Raw genomic sequence first — 13,529 nt, 5'->3', positions numbered from 1 at the left:
AGCCTTCCTACAACACAAAGAACAATGATGACAGAAAGACATCTCTATTGTCATCCAGCTGTTCTGTGCTGAGGTGCTTCACAACTGACCTCAAATCAGCCTTTTTAACATTTGTTCTCCCAATGGCACATTACATATGTTGTGATGCATCCCGTATATTTCTATTGAGAACGAAACCACTTGATTTGTAAGCCATCTAGCACTTATGCCAAGCCCTTTTGGTAATGGAGATCCGGGTCACGGTCAGTGTGCTCTTTGATGGGTACCCACTTGGGCTCCCAAACAGACCCACGCTTTGTTTACCTTTTTTTCCCTTTCACTTACAATCTCAGCTCTCTTGATATAAACCCACCGAGAACAAGGAGTTTTTGTCCATTACTGGCCTGTCTGACATTAGCCAGAGCAACAAAGAGAATTCACACTGACTTTGGACCTGGAGGCTGAATGTGAAAGTGACATAAGACATGCACTTATGACGTATTAATAACTGCAGCTAAGCCCTGACACAGTTTTGTAGATGGAAACTGGTTTAGATAAAATTCTAAAAAAAAAAAAAGCCTCATCTGTGTTTTTTCTCTGTGACACAGAGGCTTCATCGATATTCCCCAGTGGATTATCAAGTGGAGTGAGCTGAACGGGCGCCTTCTAGTGGTCATATCGTGTATATATATATATATATATATATATATATATATATATATATATATATATATATATATATATATATATATATATATATATATATACACACACTGTATATATACTGTGTATATATACTGTATATATATACTGTATATATATACTGTATATATATACTGTATATATATAGACACACACACACACACACACACACACACACACACACACACACACACACACACATATATATATGTCCCTCTCACCCTTGTCGGGTGGTATCTGTGTGTCATCCTCAAGCTCAGGTCCTCTACCAGAGGCCTGGGAGTCTGAGGGTTCTGTGCAGTATCTTAGCTGTTCCTAGGACTGCGCTCTTCTGGACTGAGGCTTCAGATGTTGTTCCAGGAATCTGCTGGAGCCACTCTTCCAGTTTGGGGGTCACTGCCCTAAGTGCTCCTACTACCACGGGGACCACATTAACCTTGACCTTCCACATCTGTTCCAGCTGTTCTTTCAACCCTTGATACTTCTCAATCTTTTCGTGTTCCTTCTTCCTGATGTTGGCATCAGCTGGAATTGCCACATCTATCACCACTGCTCTCTTCTGCTCTTTGTCACCACTATGTCCGGTTTGTTAGCCAGCAGCTGTTTGTCGGTCTGGAAGCTGAAGTCCCACAGGATCTTAGCCTTGTCGCTCTCAACCATCTTCGGTGGTATGTCCCATTGGGATTTGGGTACTTCTAGTCCATACCGGGTACAGATGTTCCTGTACACTATCACAGCTACTTGGTTGTGCCTTTCCATGTATGCTGAGCTGGCGAGCATCTTACACCCTGCTACCACATGCTGGACTGACTCTGGGGCTTCTTTACATAGCCTGCACCTTGGGTCAGATCTACTGTGGTAGATATTGGCCTCTATTGCTCTTGTACTTAGGGCCTGTTCTTGTGCTGCCATGGTCAGTGCCTCTGTGCTGTCTGTCAGTCCAGCTTTATTCAGCCATTGATGGTCTTCTTGATATCAGCCACTTCCTCTATCTGGCGGTGGTACATGCCGTGTAGGGGCTTTTCCCTCCATGTTGTCTCCTCCTCCTCCTCCTCTTCCTCCTCAGGTTTCTGCTGTCCAAGACATTCAATGAGCAGTTCATCTGTTGGGGCCATCTTCCTGATGTACTCTTGGATTTTTGATGTCTCATCCTGGACAGTGGCCCTGATGCTCACTAGTCCTCGGCCTCCCTCTTTCCGCTTAGTGTACAGCCTCAGGATGCTGGACTTGGGGTGAAACCCTCCATGAACGGTGAGGAGCTTTCTCGTCTTGATGTCAGTGGCTTCTATCTCCTCCTTTGGCCAGCTTATGATCCCAGCGGGGTATCTGATGACCGGCAGTGCATACATGTTGATGGCTCGGACCTTGTTCTTACCATTCAGCTGATTTCTCAGGACTTGCCTTACTCACTGGAGGTATTTGGCTGTGGATGACTTCCTTGCGGCCTCCTCATGATTGCCATTAGCCTGTGGGTTTCCAAGGTATTTGTAGCTGAGATATAATATAACATTGGCCAACACTGGGTCAGTGTTCTATTTTTAGGTTAGAGAGGTTTCATCCAATCAAAATTCAGCCAGCTTGTGTTGCCAGGTTGAATGAAATCTGCCCAGGACCTTCAAAAATCTAGAATGCAGGTCTCCCTGCACTGTGAGAAAAAAAGGCATGTATAGTTAATAGACAGATGTGATGGCCAATCAGATCGCAAGTTGGCCTTCTAGGACCTGCTAGCTAGCCCACGTTGTCCTGACATGTACGTGTCCTGTGTTTGGACGCTCACTCTGAGAAGGTGCAGACGCACATTTGAAGAGAAGCTCTAGTGAGAGGAGGGTCCAATCCCTGAACGAGCTAACCTGTTCTAAGTAACCTGTTCTAGCTCATCTGTTCTAGCTAACCTGTTCTAGCTAACCTAAAATAGCTAATGGAGTGTTCTTGAGGAAAGAAAGGATAATGGATTTTGTGTTGAAATAAGCCTGTTTGAACACTTGCATTGGTGAGTACGAGCATTTTATTTAATTTTTCATATAACGCTGTCACTGCTGCAAAATAGCCCGTTTCATACACGATAGAAGTGATGCAACATATAGCAGTGTGTTAGTGTATTTCTGTATTTTGTTTGTGGTGTCATAAATGATAATCATTACAGTCGCTTTGTTTCTGTGACTTAGTTGTGTGACATCTATAAAAGGTGTAGCCGTGGAGTTCTTCTGCCCGAGTGACAAAAGGAGTAGGGCTGACGCCTCTTCAGAAGTGATGGTTTGTCACATTTGAGAGAAGTTATACACACCTCAGTCCTGAATGCTACATTGGTGGCAGCGGTGGGAGCCGCTTACGTTATTATGCGATGCATTTATTCAAGTTTGACTATGTAGAAAATCACTGAAGGCCTAGGTGTGAAATGCACAGCCCGCCACTGGTGCTATAGGTATCAATTAGCTTTGGTAATTCTTTGGTAAAACTTTTTCCAGATTAATTTCCCATTTATTCAGCTGTTCAGGAAAATGAATGTTTTATTTCTACTAACTCCTTTATTCTGTGAGGTCCATTAGACAGCTGACACTGCAGCCACGTGAATTCTGATCCTAACTTGAGAGAAACACACACAGGTAAGGCAGGATGGAACTACTTAGGTAACGTAAAAATACTTAATTACTACAATTCAGTATGAAGAATCTGTTTGAGACTTCATTTTTTAGGTGTATGTCATCATCCTGTGAAGATCACAGGGATTCTGGGGAGGGATGGGAGGGTTGGGGTAGGCATTAATGTACTTCAATGAGTAATGAGTACACACAGACACACTCAGTGGTCTCTGTGTTGTCTTTACTTCAGATGAAAACTATCAACATGTAAATTAGACTTGTCAGGTTGTCATTCGTATTCTGAAGCCTTATGGTGCTGGTACTGGACAATTTATTGGAGGTGAGTGAAATTTCTGATGGGGTTTAATCATTTAGTCACCAGCTGGAGTTATTTTACGAGTGTAAAATTACTCCAGGTGCAAAACAGTGCAATACAGGTAAGGATGGTAATGGAGATCCTTCAGTGACACACTCACAGGTGCGTATCTCCTGTCAGTAAGAACACATGGGATGTTCTCTTCACACTTGGCACACCGTCTGACAGCCTCAGCCTAAGAGCAATGCCCATCACTGACACAGAGCCGTTGTCAAAGCAGTCACATTTATTTGTCTATTTTAACACATTTTCTAAACAGCCTGTGGTGCTGCTGCAGAACTCAGCTTTGATAGGATTTACTATGGGATTTCCACAATACTTAATAAAAAATAAATACAAGACAAGTGTTCCACAGCTCAAAAATATACAAAGGTTTGAAATGAATGTAAACTTTGAAACATTTTTTAACATAAAGAAACGATTCAACAACCGCTGACACAGTTCCAAAAGTCATTGTATTTACAAGTTTATACAAAAATACAAAGTGGATACCTATGGAGGGTGATCTGGAGTGAAATGCAACTAGTACCACACACCACACTGTAAATCCTCTTTAGTGTTGTTTTCACGAATGCTTCAGTCAAGTAGAGAGGAGAAAAATAGTCTGGCGCCATAAGTATGTGCATGTTCTAGCCTTTGGCAGAAGCTTCTATTCCACTCATGAGTGTACTCAGAGTGGATATTATTGAAGGAAAGTCAAACAGCTCCACGTAAAGATCGACAACATCTCTCCAGGTACAGCAAGAGACAAATGGAACTTCACAAACATCACTGTATCAGTGCAAAAATAAAAAATATAAGAAATACAAAGGTTGGAATGATGGTTTACAGACATAACCCTTGGTGTACCCTGTTATGTGACATTGCTTTAGTACAGAGAACCACTTAGGCCAAAATTTATTTACAGTATGTAGGGATGAACAGTCTTCCATAGGGCAGTATGGCTCTACGGACTGTGATCACTTTGCATAATAGTTATTAGAGTTATAACAGAGTACCATTATTGCAGTGACACCATATACTTGGCATGATGGTGACTATATGGGACTCAAAGGGCCAGGGTTACAACTAAAACCTCATTTGTAGCTTATGACAGTTAGTGCCATCCTTTCATGACATTATGTTGTTGCTCTCCTATTTGTTTCTGCAACCAGTGTCTGAAATAAGAATTAAAGTTAGTCTCTTACAGGCAAAATCGGCATCTGAGTAAAAATATGTTATCGACACTATCAGCATTTCATTACACACAGCCATTTAAAAATTCAGTTGTCGTTTACGTAGAGGTATAAACCATAGCAGGGAGATTTCCAGGTATAAAAAAATAAATAGATTTTGTTTGTTGCGAGACTGTCGAAGTTGAATAAAATAAAAAAGCATTTGTAAAAAAACGGGGCGGCACGGTGGCGCAGTGGTTAGCGCTGCCGCCTCACAACACGGCGGACCCGGGTTCGAGTCCCGCTCTGTGCGGAGTTCGCATGCTCTCCCCGTGTCTGCGTGGGTTCTCTCCGGGTTCTCCGGCTTCCTCCCACCTCCAAAAGCATGCGCTTCAGGTTGATTGGCCGGTCCCAAATTGACCATAGGAGTGAGTGTGTGTGTGAATGATTGTTTGTTTCTGTGTGGCTCCGTGGTACACTGGCGTCGTGCCCGGAGTGTCCCCCGCCTCACGCCCTGAGACTGCCAGGATAGGCACTGGCTACCCCGCGACCTGCGTTGGCGGATTAAGCGGGTTGGAAAATGAATGAATGAATGAATGAATTGTAAAAAAACAAAACCAAACCAAAAATGAAGCACTAAATGCCGTTTTGCTAAATCCAGAACTTGCTCTGTATTTAACCCCACAGCCTCTATCCGAACCCAATCATCTCACAGACACTTGCTGAGACCCTAGCTGCTTTGTCACATACTGAGTAAAATAAGGCATACAGTATTAGATCCTACTGAACACTTTCCACATGCCTCTTTCAACAAATCACTTCATTCACATCAAGTCAGCAAACCAGAAAAGACCATTGTTACATTTATTTTAAAACACACATGCCCTCTTTGTTCTCACAAACATCTTCTGTTTCACAACCTCCAACTTTGTATCTACCAACCTGCAATTTCTGTCTCTTGTCACGAGTGCCTGGCTTTGACGTTTCCTCTCTCACCTCTAGTTATTCTTCTTATTGCATGAGAATTTTAAAAAATGCTAGATTCTGTAACCTCTGACACAATTTACAATACATGTTGTTGAAATGGCTGAGTGAAATATATAAAATAATGTCAATATGAACCGATGCATTGAGGCTTCACATTTATTTCCACTGTTTCTCACAGTGTTAGCCCTGATGTTGTGGTGTGCTGGATTCAAAATAATCTGCATAACTGGCTTCAAGAGATGCAAAAATGTGTGTCTGATTGCATAGGTATTCACAGAATACATACAGTTAATCTAATGTACTTCTCTATTCTTACAAGAGGTTAAAAAACTGGTTTTTTTATTCTAAAGATAATCTGAGAGTAGAACTGTGACAATTCTGTATCAGGGCTGAAGGAAGGCAACCAGTGGAGTGTGGATCAGGACACCGTGCCACTAACTAGTAATTATAGGGTTTTGAAACCATGAAAGGTTGAACTAATGTTAAGCTCATCACTGCTATGTGTTCCTATTGTTTCTACAGAATGCATGTCTGGGTCCCTCTTTCTAGGGTTAAGTGTTCTATCAGGATAAAATTTATACACACTCTATGTATAAAACAGCTTTGAACACAGGTGACAGTAACCACACACCTGAAGGAGACAGCGTTAAACTCTGCCACAATTAGTAAATTCATCATATTAATAAAATAGCTTGACAGTACGAACTCATTCTGATCCATTTGAGTTTTTTTTGTGCACTATCAAAATAATTTCATAGCTCTGTTTTCTATGTGGAGCTTTGTGAGGAGCGATCGTCATGAGGACTTCCATCTGAGTTCTCCGTCTCGCCCTCTGAGATGGCTTGCATGGGCGCGGAGAAGAGTCTGCTGCGCATGCCGTAGCGGCTGCTGTTGGCGGGCGGGGGGATCCTGGAGCGGCCTTGCCTGGAAGCAGCGGAGGAGGGGAAGGATTTTGGAGAGAAGCCCTCAGCATTGGCTTTGGGGTAGGGGCTGGAGAGCGGATCTGGTCCAGATGGATGCTGCTGTTGTTGCAGGGGGGATGCAGAGTCTTCGTGCTGTCTGGGAGACTCTGCCGGGGAGTCTCCAGGAGGTTTAGGAGTGATGGGGCTTTTAAGAATCTCCGTAGCGGACATGCGGTAGCTGGAGTCAGAGCGGCTGCCCTTTTTGAGCAGCAGCAGTTTGAACTCCTCGTTGGAGGTGCTGGACTTCTTTGCGTTTCTGTAGATGGACCCGGTGACTCTCTGCGAGCCTGGTGGGGTCGCTGTGGAGACCGGGGAGCTCACGGTGCTGCTGGGTGGTGTGTTCCCTGACGCAGCACCGAGGCGGTTCCTCACGCCAAGCTCAGCAGAATCTTTCCTGCCCAACACTTTCCTTTTAGACCTGAAGATGAAGAAATGCAGTTGAGAATCTAAATGTAGATAAAACATAAAGAGACTCCAGTAGGACTGCTCACCTGTGTATCATAGCAAACAGATCCTCAGTGGTGCGAGATTTAGTGGGTGACAGAAACACACTGTCGTCCTCCGGCTTTAACTCTCTGCTCAGCGTGGACACGTCATTATCAGTTGATGGAAAGTCTGCAGAGAGGAATGACTTGTAGTCACTTTCATTGCTGATCATCGAAAACAAGATTCTTTTTAAGTCTTAAATTTAAGTTCCTTTTCCCCAAAAATGACTAAAAGTCCTTCAGCTCATTGCTACGCAACATACTTACTTGTATGCAAATCCTTGAATGATTTTTCTTTTTTTTTAAAGACTGGTATGAAGGGACAAGATGTAATTTTTCTTTCACATTTGTTAATTCAATCATGAACATTTCCTGGTGCAGTGAAACAAATCTGCTGCTCTACATTCAGCGCATTCTACAACTTTAACGAACACTGATGAATTGCCCCAGTACATCACACGATATCGGCCTGTTTGTTATATTTCACACAGTGGAAGGCAGTGACACTGAGTTTAAACCCAGGGAGGGACTTGGCTATGATTCTTAGAAGCAAGCTACCACATCCTCAGGTATCCAGAACCTGGAGGGTTGTGTGAATTGACCTGTTACAAGAGCAGAACCATTAATCTACCTTTACTGAAGCAGTCCTCTGTCTCTGCTGTGGACTCCTCCTGGCCGTCCTGGGAGCTGCTTTGAGCTGAAACACCTGAGGACTCACTGGACGTTTCTGCCTCTGGGATGCTCTCATTGCTAATTGAACTCAACATCTCTGATTGTCTGTCAGTAGCAGGCGCTTCATGAGGTCTGCTGGGCTTTTTTGGTGAGCTGTTCTGGTCAGAGAGGAACGGTTCAGTCTCAAATGGCTCTTCTTGAGATGGCTCAGGTGTTTGCTGCTGGGAAGGCTCTGGTGTTCCTGGAGACTCTCCTTCTTGACCAGTGGAGTTCTCTGGGATGTCTAACAATGGCTCTGATTGTGGCATGAAAGCTGTCTTATTCTCACCAGGAGCTTCTCTGTCCTGATTGGTCCACTGTTCACACTGAGACGTTGGCTCACCATCTGCCAGCTCTTCATTTGAGGTAAACATGGACTCGGACGAGCCCTCTGAGGATGTGTGATGTTGATGTGAGTTGCGTAACAGAGGACTCTTGAACTCGAAGGATTTGCTACCAGAAAGTGTGCTGATGATGTCCACATTGAGACGCGTGGAAGCTGTTCTGTCCTCCTGACTTCCTTCGTGATCCTTACTGACAGATCTGAGTTGCACTGAGCTCAGCTCCGCAGGCGTGATGGACATTGAATGGACATTAAACGAATGTGAGCTCGGTGGGGCTACAGCTTTGGTTGATGCTGCTGCTTTATACTTATTTTGGTGCAGGTTCTGAATGTGGGTCCTGAAAGCTGAGGCTTTGTTAGCGACATTCTGGAGAGCACCTAAGTTGAGGTGTGAAGGAGGAATTATTGGCAGCTCCAGGTCTCGTTTGGAGGCGGTTCCATCCCTACACGAGACTGACTGCAGTGACAGTGAGGAGAGGGACGACTTCCTCTCGGGGACTTTGGGCTTCTTCTTTCCACTGGATGGTGACAGCGGTCCAGGAAAGAAGGCAGAGGGGAAAGATGAGGTGGGCGTTTCGGACTGACTGGAGTACCCGCTGGACGGGCTGGCCAGGCCGGCCAGCTTCTCTGGAGACGTTAGCTTGAAGTCTCCCTCCACTGATGGCAGTGAGGGGGTGGTTGCTCTGGAGCCCGACTGGGACGTCTGAGACTCGCAGCTTTCCTGTGACTTAATGCATTCAATAACAGTCGTACCTGTTGCTGTGCTGGAGTTCGACAAAGATCGATACGGGTCGTTGGATTTCAAATCGTTCAGCAACCACAGATCTGCATAGTCTGACTGTACAACCCCTTCATCCTTAAAGGAATGAGCCTCTGTGGAGCTAAACACACCTAAATCAGGTAGGTCTGAGTCTTCCACCCCCCAAACTGCGAGGGGAGAAGAGTTTTCTAAATGAGCAGGAGAACCAGACAAAGCAAGCTTTAGGTTCCTCTCCTTGGAAGACCTTGGGAGTTGCTGGCCACATGAAATCTTTGGTTCTGTCTTGTCGGGGATGTTTCCCTCGCTGCATATTTTTCTTAAGGATGAACTTCTCTTAGGTGGACACGGCTTCACCTTCTGCTTCCTTAATGAGAGGCAGTTTCTTCCCAGAGTCACGTGACTACTCACTTCAGATAGGCCGCAATCAGACCCGGGCTCTGCATAGTTATAAGTGAAGCTTTTGCTGCCCTTCAGCCCACAGTCAAAGTGCATGGAGGTGTAGTAGCCCTCGGTGTCCACAGAGTAATGGGAGACGCTGTCGGCTTTCTCTGACGGGGGTTTGTCGGAGAAGCTGCTCTCACAGGTGGCCATGCTGGTGAAGCTGGGGCAGCCCAGGCTGCTCTCCGCCTCTCTGCTTGGCTCAGGGCTGAAGTCCTGCGGGCGTGGAGGATCCGGGTGGGGGTACCCCCACTCCCCCTCTATGGGAGTGCTGACCCCTGCTTCCTCTAATATATCCATAGCTGTGGAGGAGAAGGAGCCCGTCCGCTGCGCTCTGAGACCCTGGTACTGGTCCAGCGTGAAGCTGGTGTGGTCATCGCTGGGGTGGGTGGTGGTGTTCAGGGAGAGCTCAGAGTCACAGTGGGACGATCCCGTCAGCGGCGGGGAGGCTGCTAGAGGGATTGTTTCTGAGGTCTGAGAGGGGCAGGTGGAGCTGCTCCCGCTCCAGTTACCACTGGAAGACTGGTGGTCATCCTTATGGTCCACGTGGCCCCCCAGCACCCCTGTGGCTGAGACGGAGTGGACGGGGCTGCTGAAGGTGTCTGAGCTGGAGGAGATCTCACAGCTGCCCATGTCGGCGCTCCTTGGTAGCTGGGATCGGGTGCGTTCCATCCAGCTGCACTCTGGGCTCTCGGACAGCTGCTTATAATTCAGGCCCAACTGGAGCTCAGACATGGCCTGGTCATCTGTGCTCTCTTCATCTTTAAGAATCAACTCCCCGGGTCCAGACAGGAACTCGCCAGTGTCAAAGTGGGAAATCTCATTGTCGCTGTCGTCACGTCCGTTGTCCATTATCCGATTCCCGTCTCGAGGGAGACTCCGGGAGCGCAGGTGTGCGTCCACTGAGGAGGCGAACGTTGTGGCAGCGCTGTCCGGCAGACACGAGATGTTGCCGGCGGAATAGGAAAGAGAAAAGGAGAGTCCCTGGCCTCTCTGGGCTCGAATCCTTCTTCTAGATGGCGCTCCTGAGATCAAAAAGTCTTCTGTCTGACAGCCGGAGTCTCTGGTGCTGAGATGGCCCAGAGCCTCGCTGGAGGGAGTGATGTCAAGACTGGCATGAACGATCACCGTCCGCTCTCTGGAGCCGGGAGAGTCATCAGAGTCTGAGGACAACAACAAAACACACATGTCGACTGCTGGCTAATAAAAGTAATCACCCAAGAATGCGTGACGTATTTATGCTGTCGTTGTTTGAAGCTGATCTTTTCTTTGGTATGTTGATGTAGACTACGACAAATCATGTAATATACTATTACTAGGATGAGAAGCTGTGTGTTTGTCTACAGGGAGAGTCTCACAAGAGTACGCCACAATAAGTTCCATACCTAGATCTTGGTGCACCTGTCTTGGAATGCCGGCGACTGTCCTCCGTCTCCTCAGCTTCCTCCTCCTCTGAAGCGCAGACTGTGAGTGAACTAGAGAGCAGCGCACACTAGCATCTCTGTCAAAGCCGACCCCTGCAAAAGGAGAAGGGACTTGTGAAGAATCTTTGTCTGGTGGCTGCTGCAGTCGTCCCTTCTTTAACTGTCATGCTGTATGGTGAAGAATATCCCCAGCGATCTGAGTGGTTATCTGATTATTATCTGAGCACAGTAAACTTTGTTGGATTACAATGTTGAGCTGTCACATTATGAAAGTGGAGTAAAGAAATAAAAAAGAACTAGTGGAATGTATTAACCAAAAGAAAATGCGAGGAACCTGAACTGCAGGAAAAATCTTGTTTACTGCTACAGCTTTGTGTTTCCTCCTTACTTTCCTGCCTCTCCTCCTCCACACAACATGACTGTCATGTGATAACGTTAAACACCATAGCAATCCCTGGACTTGACTTACAATGTACATTTCCCCCTAAACTGTCCCTGATTCAGCCAAAGGAGGATCATAACTCTTCCTCTGAGTCACTGGGAGCAAAGCAACAAGGCTCTGTGTGAGGCTTTTAAACAATTTGAAAAAACAAACAAACAAAAAAACTAATTGGCATTCATCTCACTTTGCCTCACAATCACATGCACGAAGCTTTAAAGAATGAGAGGGTTAACTAGCCACAGAACATGACTTGCACACTGAGCGCGATTCTCTGCAAGAACATGAATGCCTTTCATACAGAGAAGTGTTCATCAATGCATAATTTACTAAATCTGTGCAAAAGTGATTTTTTGTAATGACAGATGAGAATGAAGAAAACTCAACACGTCTGTACAGTTTTAACAGGGAGAACCAAATGTCAGCAAAGACAGCAGCTGTGTGTTTGGAAACTTCTTACATCTGTTAGCTTAAATAGCAACAGTCAAACAAACACTAGATTAGATTGATGCCACCCTCAGGTCTGTGTACATTATGTGAAGGTGGCTGCAGCGCCTATTGGTTAGACTGGAAACAGGAAAACACGGCAAACCTAGCTTTTTAAAGTCGATGTCTGTACCTAAATATTTATCTGCAGATTGACTTCCCTTGATTTAGTCCTCAGTTTACACATCTGAGCTGTTGTGTTTGAGCTGTGAGACACTAGAGACACCAGGAGACTGGGGTGGTTCTGTGATCTAACTGGATTGGATGTACGCTTCCTCTTTCTTTAAACATGCAAGTCGCTAAGGTATTGCTTTGCAGTTTGTATTTTATGTGAGAAGCCAACCAGTTCTTTTTTAAAACCTGTAGCTCTAGGTCTGTAAGTTGGCCTTTGGTTTTCTGTTATTTTATTAACTTGAAATAGTACCTCTTTGTCTGTTCTTTACCACACCTTAAAACAAATGAAACCACGTTTTTGTCTTTTCCCGGCATGAGCTGGGTCATAACTGTGACTTCGTTTGAGGTTAATTCATACGTCTGTGCTCAGTTTGGGTTCGACACTTTTGAACAGAACAAGCTGAACGTTTCCCCTGTGCTTAAAAGTCTCCTCCTGTGACCTCAGTTATAGTTGTGTTTCATTAATCTCCCCATGTCTCTGTAGGGAATGAAACAAATAAGAGTCTGTCCCCAAATGCCAATCTTTTCTTTAGTTAAAGAAGAGTTAGAAACAGCTGAAACCGCTATGGGAAAGAATAACAAAGCAGTTTAAGAAATCTGTGCCACATCTAATTCATGTTATAATAAGTGGATTATGATATAAAACAGAGAATGCTTTCAATTACCGGTCACATTAATGGGGATGACACATGAGTTGATGACTTGGGAATTGCTTTTCATTCTCTCTTCTGGGGTGGGCAGCGGCAGGGCTTTAGACCAGTTAGTCTGCTTGTCCAGGGTGGTGGGGATGTTAGGGATGGGAAACTTAGACCAGTGACCTATAGCCACCCCGTCAGTGTCTGGGTCAGAGGGCGCAGCCTGCAACAGATGGATATTTGCATGGTTAGGGTGTTGAGGTTAGGTGGCATTACATGAGAAATGGTACAGAAGGGTTAAGAATGATCAAACTCCATTCCTGCAGCATGATGTGCCGAGTGAAGTGAAGTACACATGATACTCTGAGAAAGACATGAAGGATATATGTGAGGATTAGCATCTTATGAAACCACAGAGCAGTGACAAAACACCTCAACCCCCCCTTCCAGGAGTTCAGTTTCATGTTGTAGTCAAAGATTCAAAACAAAAAGCATGCTTTACGGAAGAGAAAGGAAGACACAGAGACAAACAACTCAGTTGGTTTCATGCGAAAAAAGTTAATCCAACGGACTTCAGGAGGATCTGGAAAACAGTTAAGACACCCTGACTGTCTGGGATCGTAGAAAAACAGAGCAATTAAACACATGGTTCAGCACACGTGGAGATAAATATTAATTCTGCCTTTAGACTAAGGCGTCTCCCTCCCTCAGCAGCTACAGCCTTTGGCAGTAACGTAACAAACGCTGTAAACACTTATCTCTAGTCACAAAACTTGCGTTTGCTCATCAGGTCACGGTCTGACAATCTGTGGCACCGAACCACAGACATGAGTCTGCTGTATGAAAACAACGCTACAGAAATATTTCAGAGGAAATGTTTCACTGCAGCATTCCA

General features: G+C 45.2%; 1 protein-coding gene across 3 annotated transcripts in view; it reads right to left on the bottom strand.

Annotated features, from left to right (window-relative positions):
- Window positions 1–3,844: 3,844 nt before the first annotated feature.
- nhsa (Nance-Horan syndrome a (congenital cataracts and dental anomalies)) overlaps window positions 3,845–13,529 on the bottom strand; it is a 54,414-nt gene continuing 44,729 nt past the window's right edge. For all 3 annotated transcript variants that reach the window (XM_068318520.1, XM_068318521.1, XM_068318523.1), the window contains 5 exons: window positions 12,665–12,857; window positions 10,862–10,993; window positions 7,856–10,639; window positions 7,231–7,354; window positions 3,845–7,157 (listed from right to left, as the gene is read on the bottom strand). In XM_068318520.1, the coding sequence (XP_068174621.1) occupies window positions 6,545–7,157; window positions 7,231–7,354; window positions 7,856–10,639; window positions 10,862–10,993; window positions 12,665–12,857 (3,846 nt within the window). In that variant the 3' untranslated portion in view covers window positions 3,845–6,544. The remainder of the gene's footprint in view (window positions 7,158–7,230; window positions 7,355–7,855; window positions 10,640–10,861; window positions 10,994–12,664; window positions 12,858–13,529) is intronic.

Source organism: Antennarius striatus, chromosome 7 (genome assembly GCF_040054535.1).
Source record: "Antennarius striatus isolate MH-2024 chromosome 7, ASM4005453v1, whole genome shotgun sequence".
NCBI lineage: Eukaryota > Metazoa > Chordata > Actinopteri > Lophiiformes > Antennariidae > Antennarius > Antennarius striatus.
Note: the sequence above shows the minus strand (reverse complement) of the source record. Positions and strands in the feature narration are given on the sequence as shown.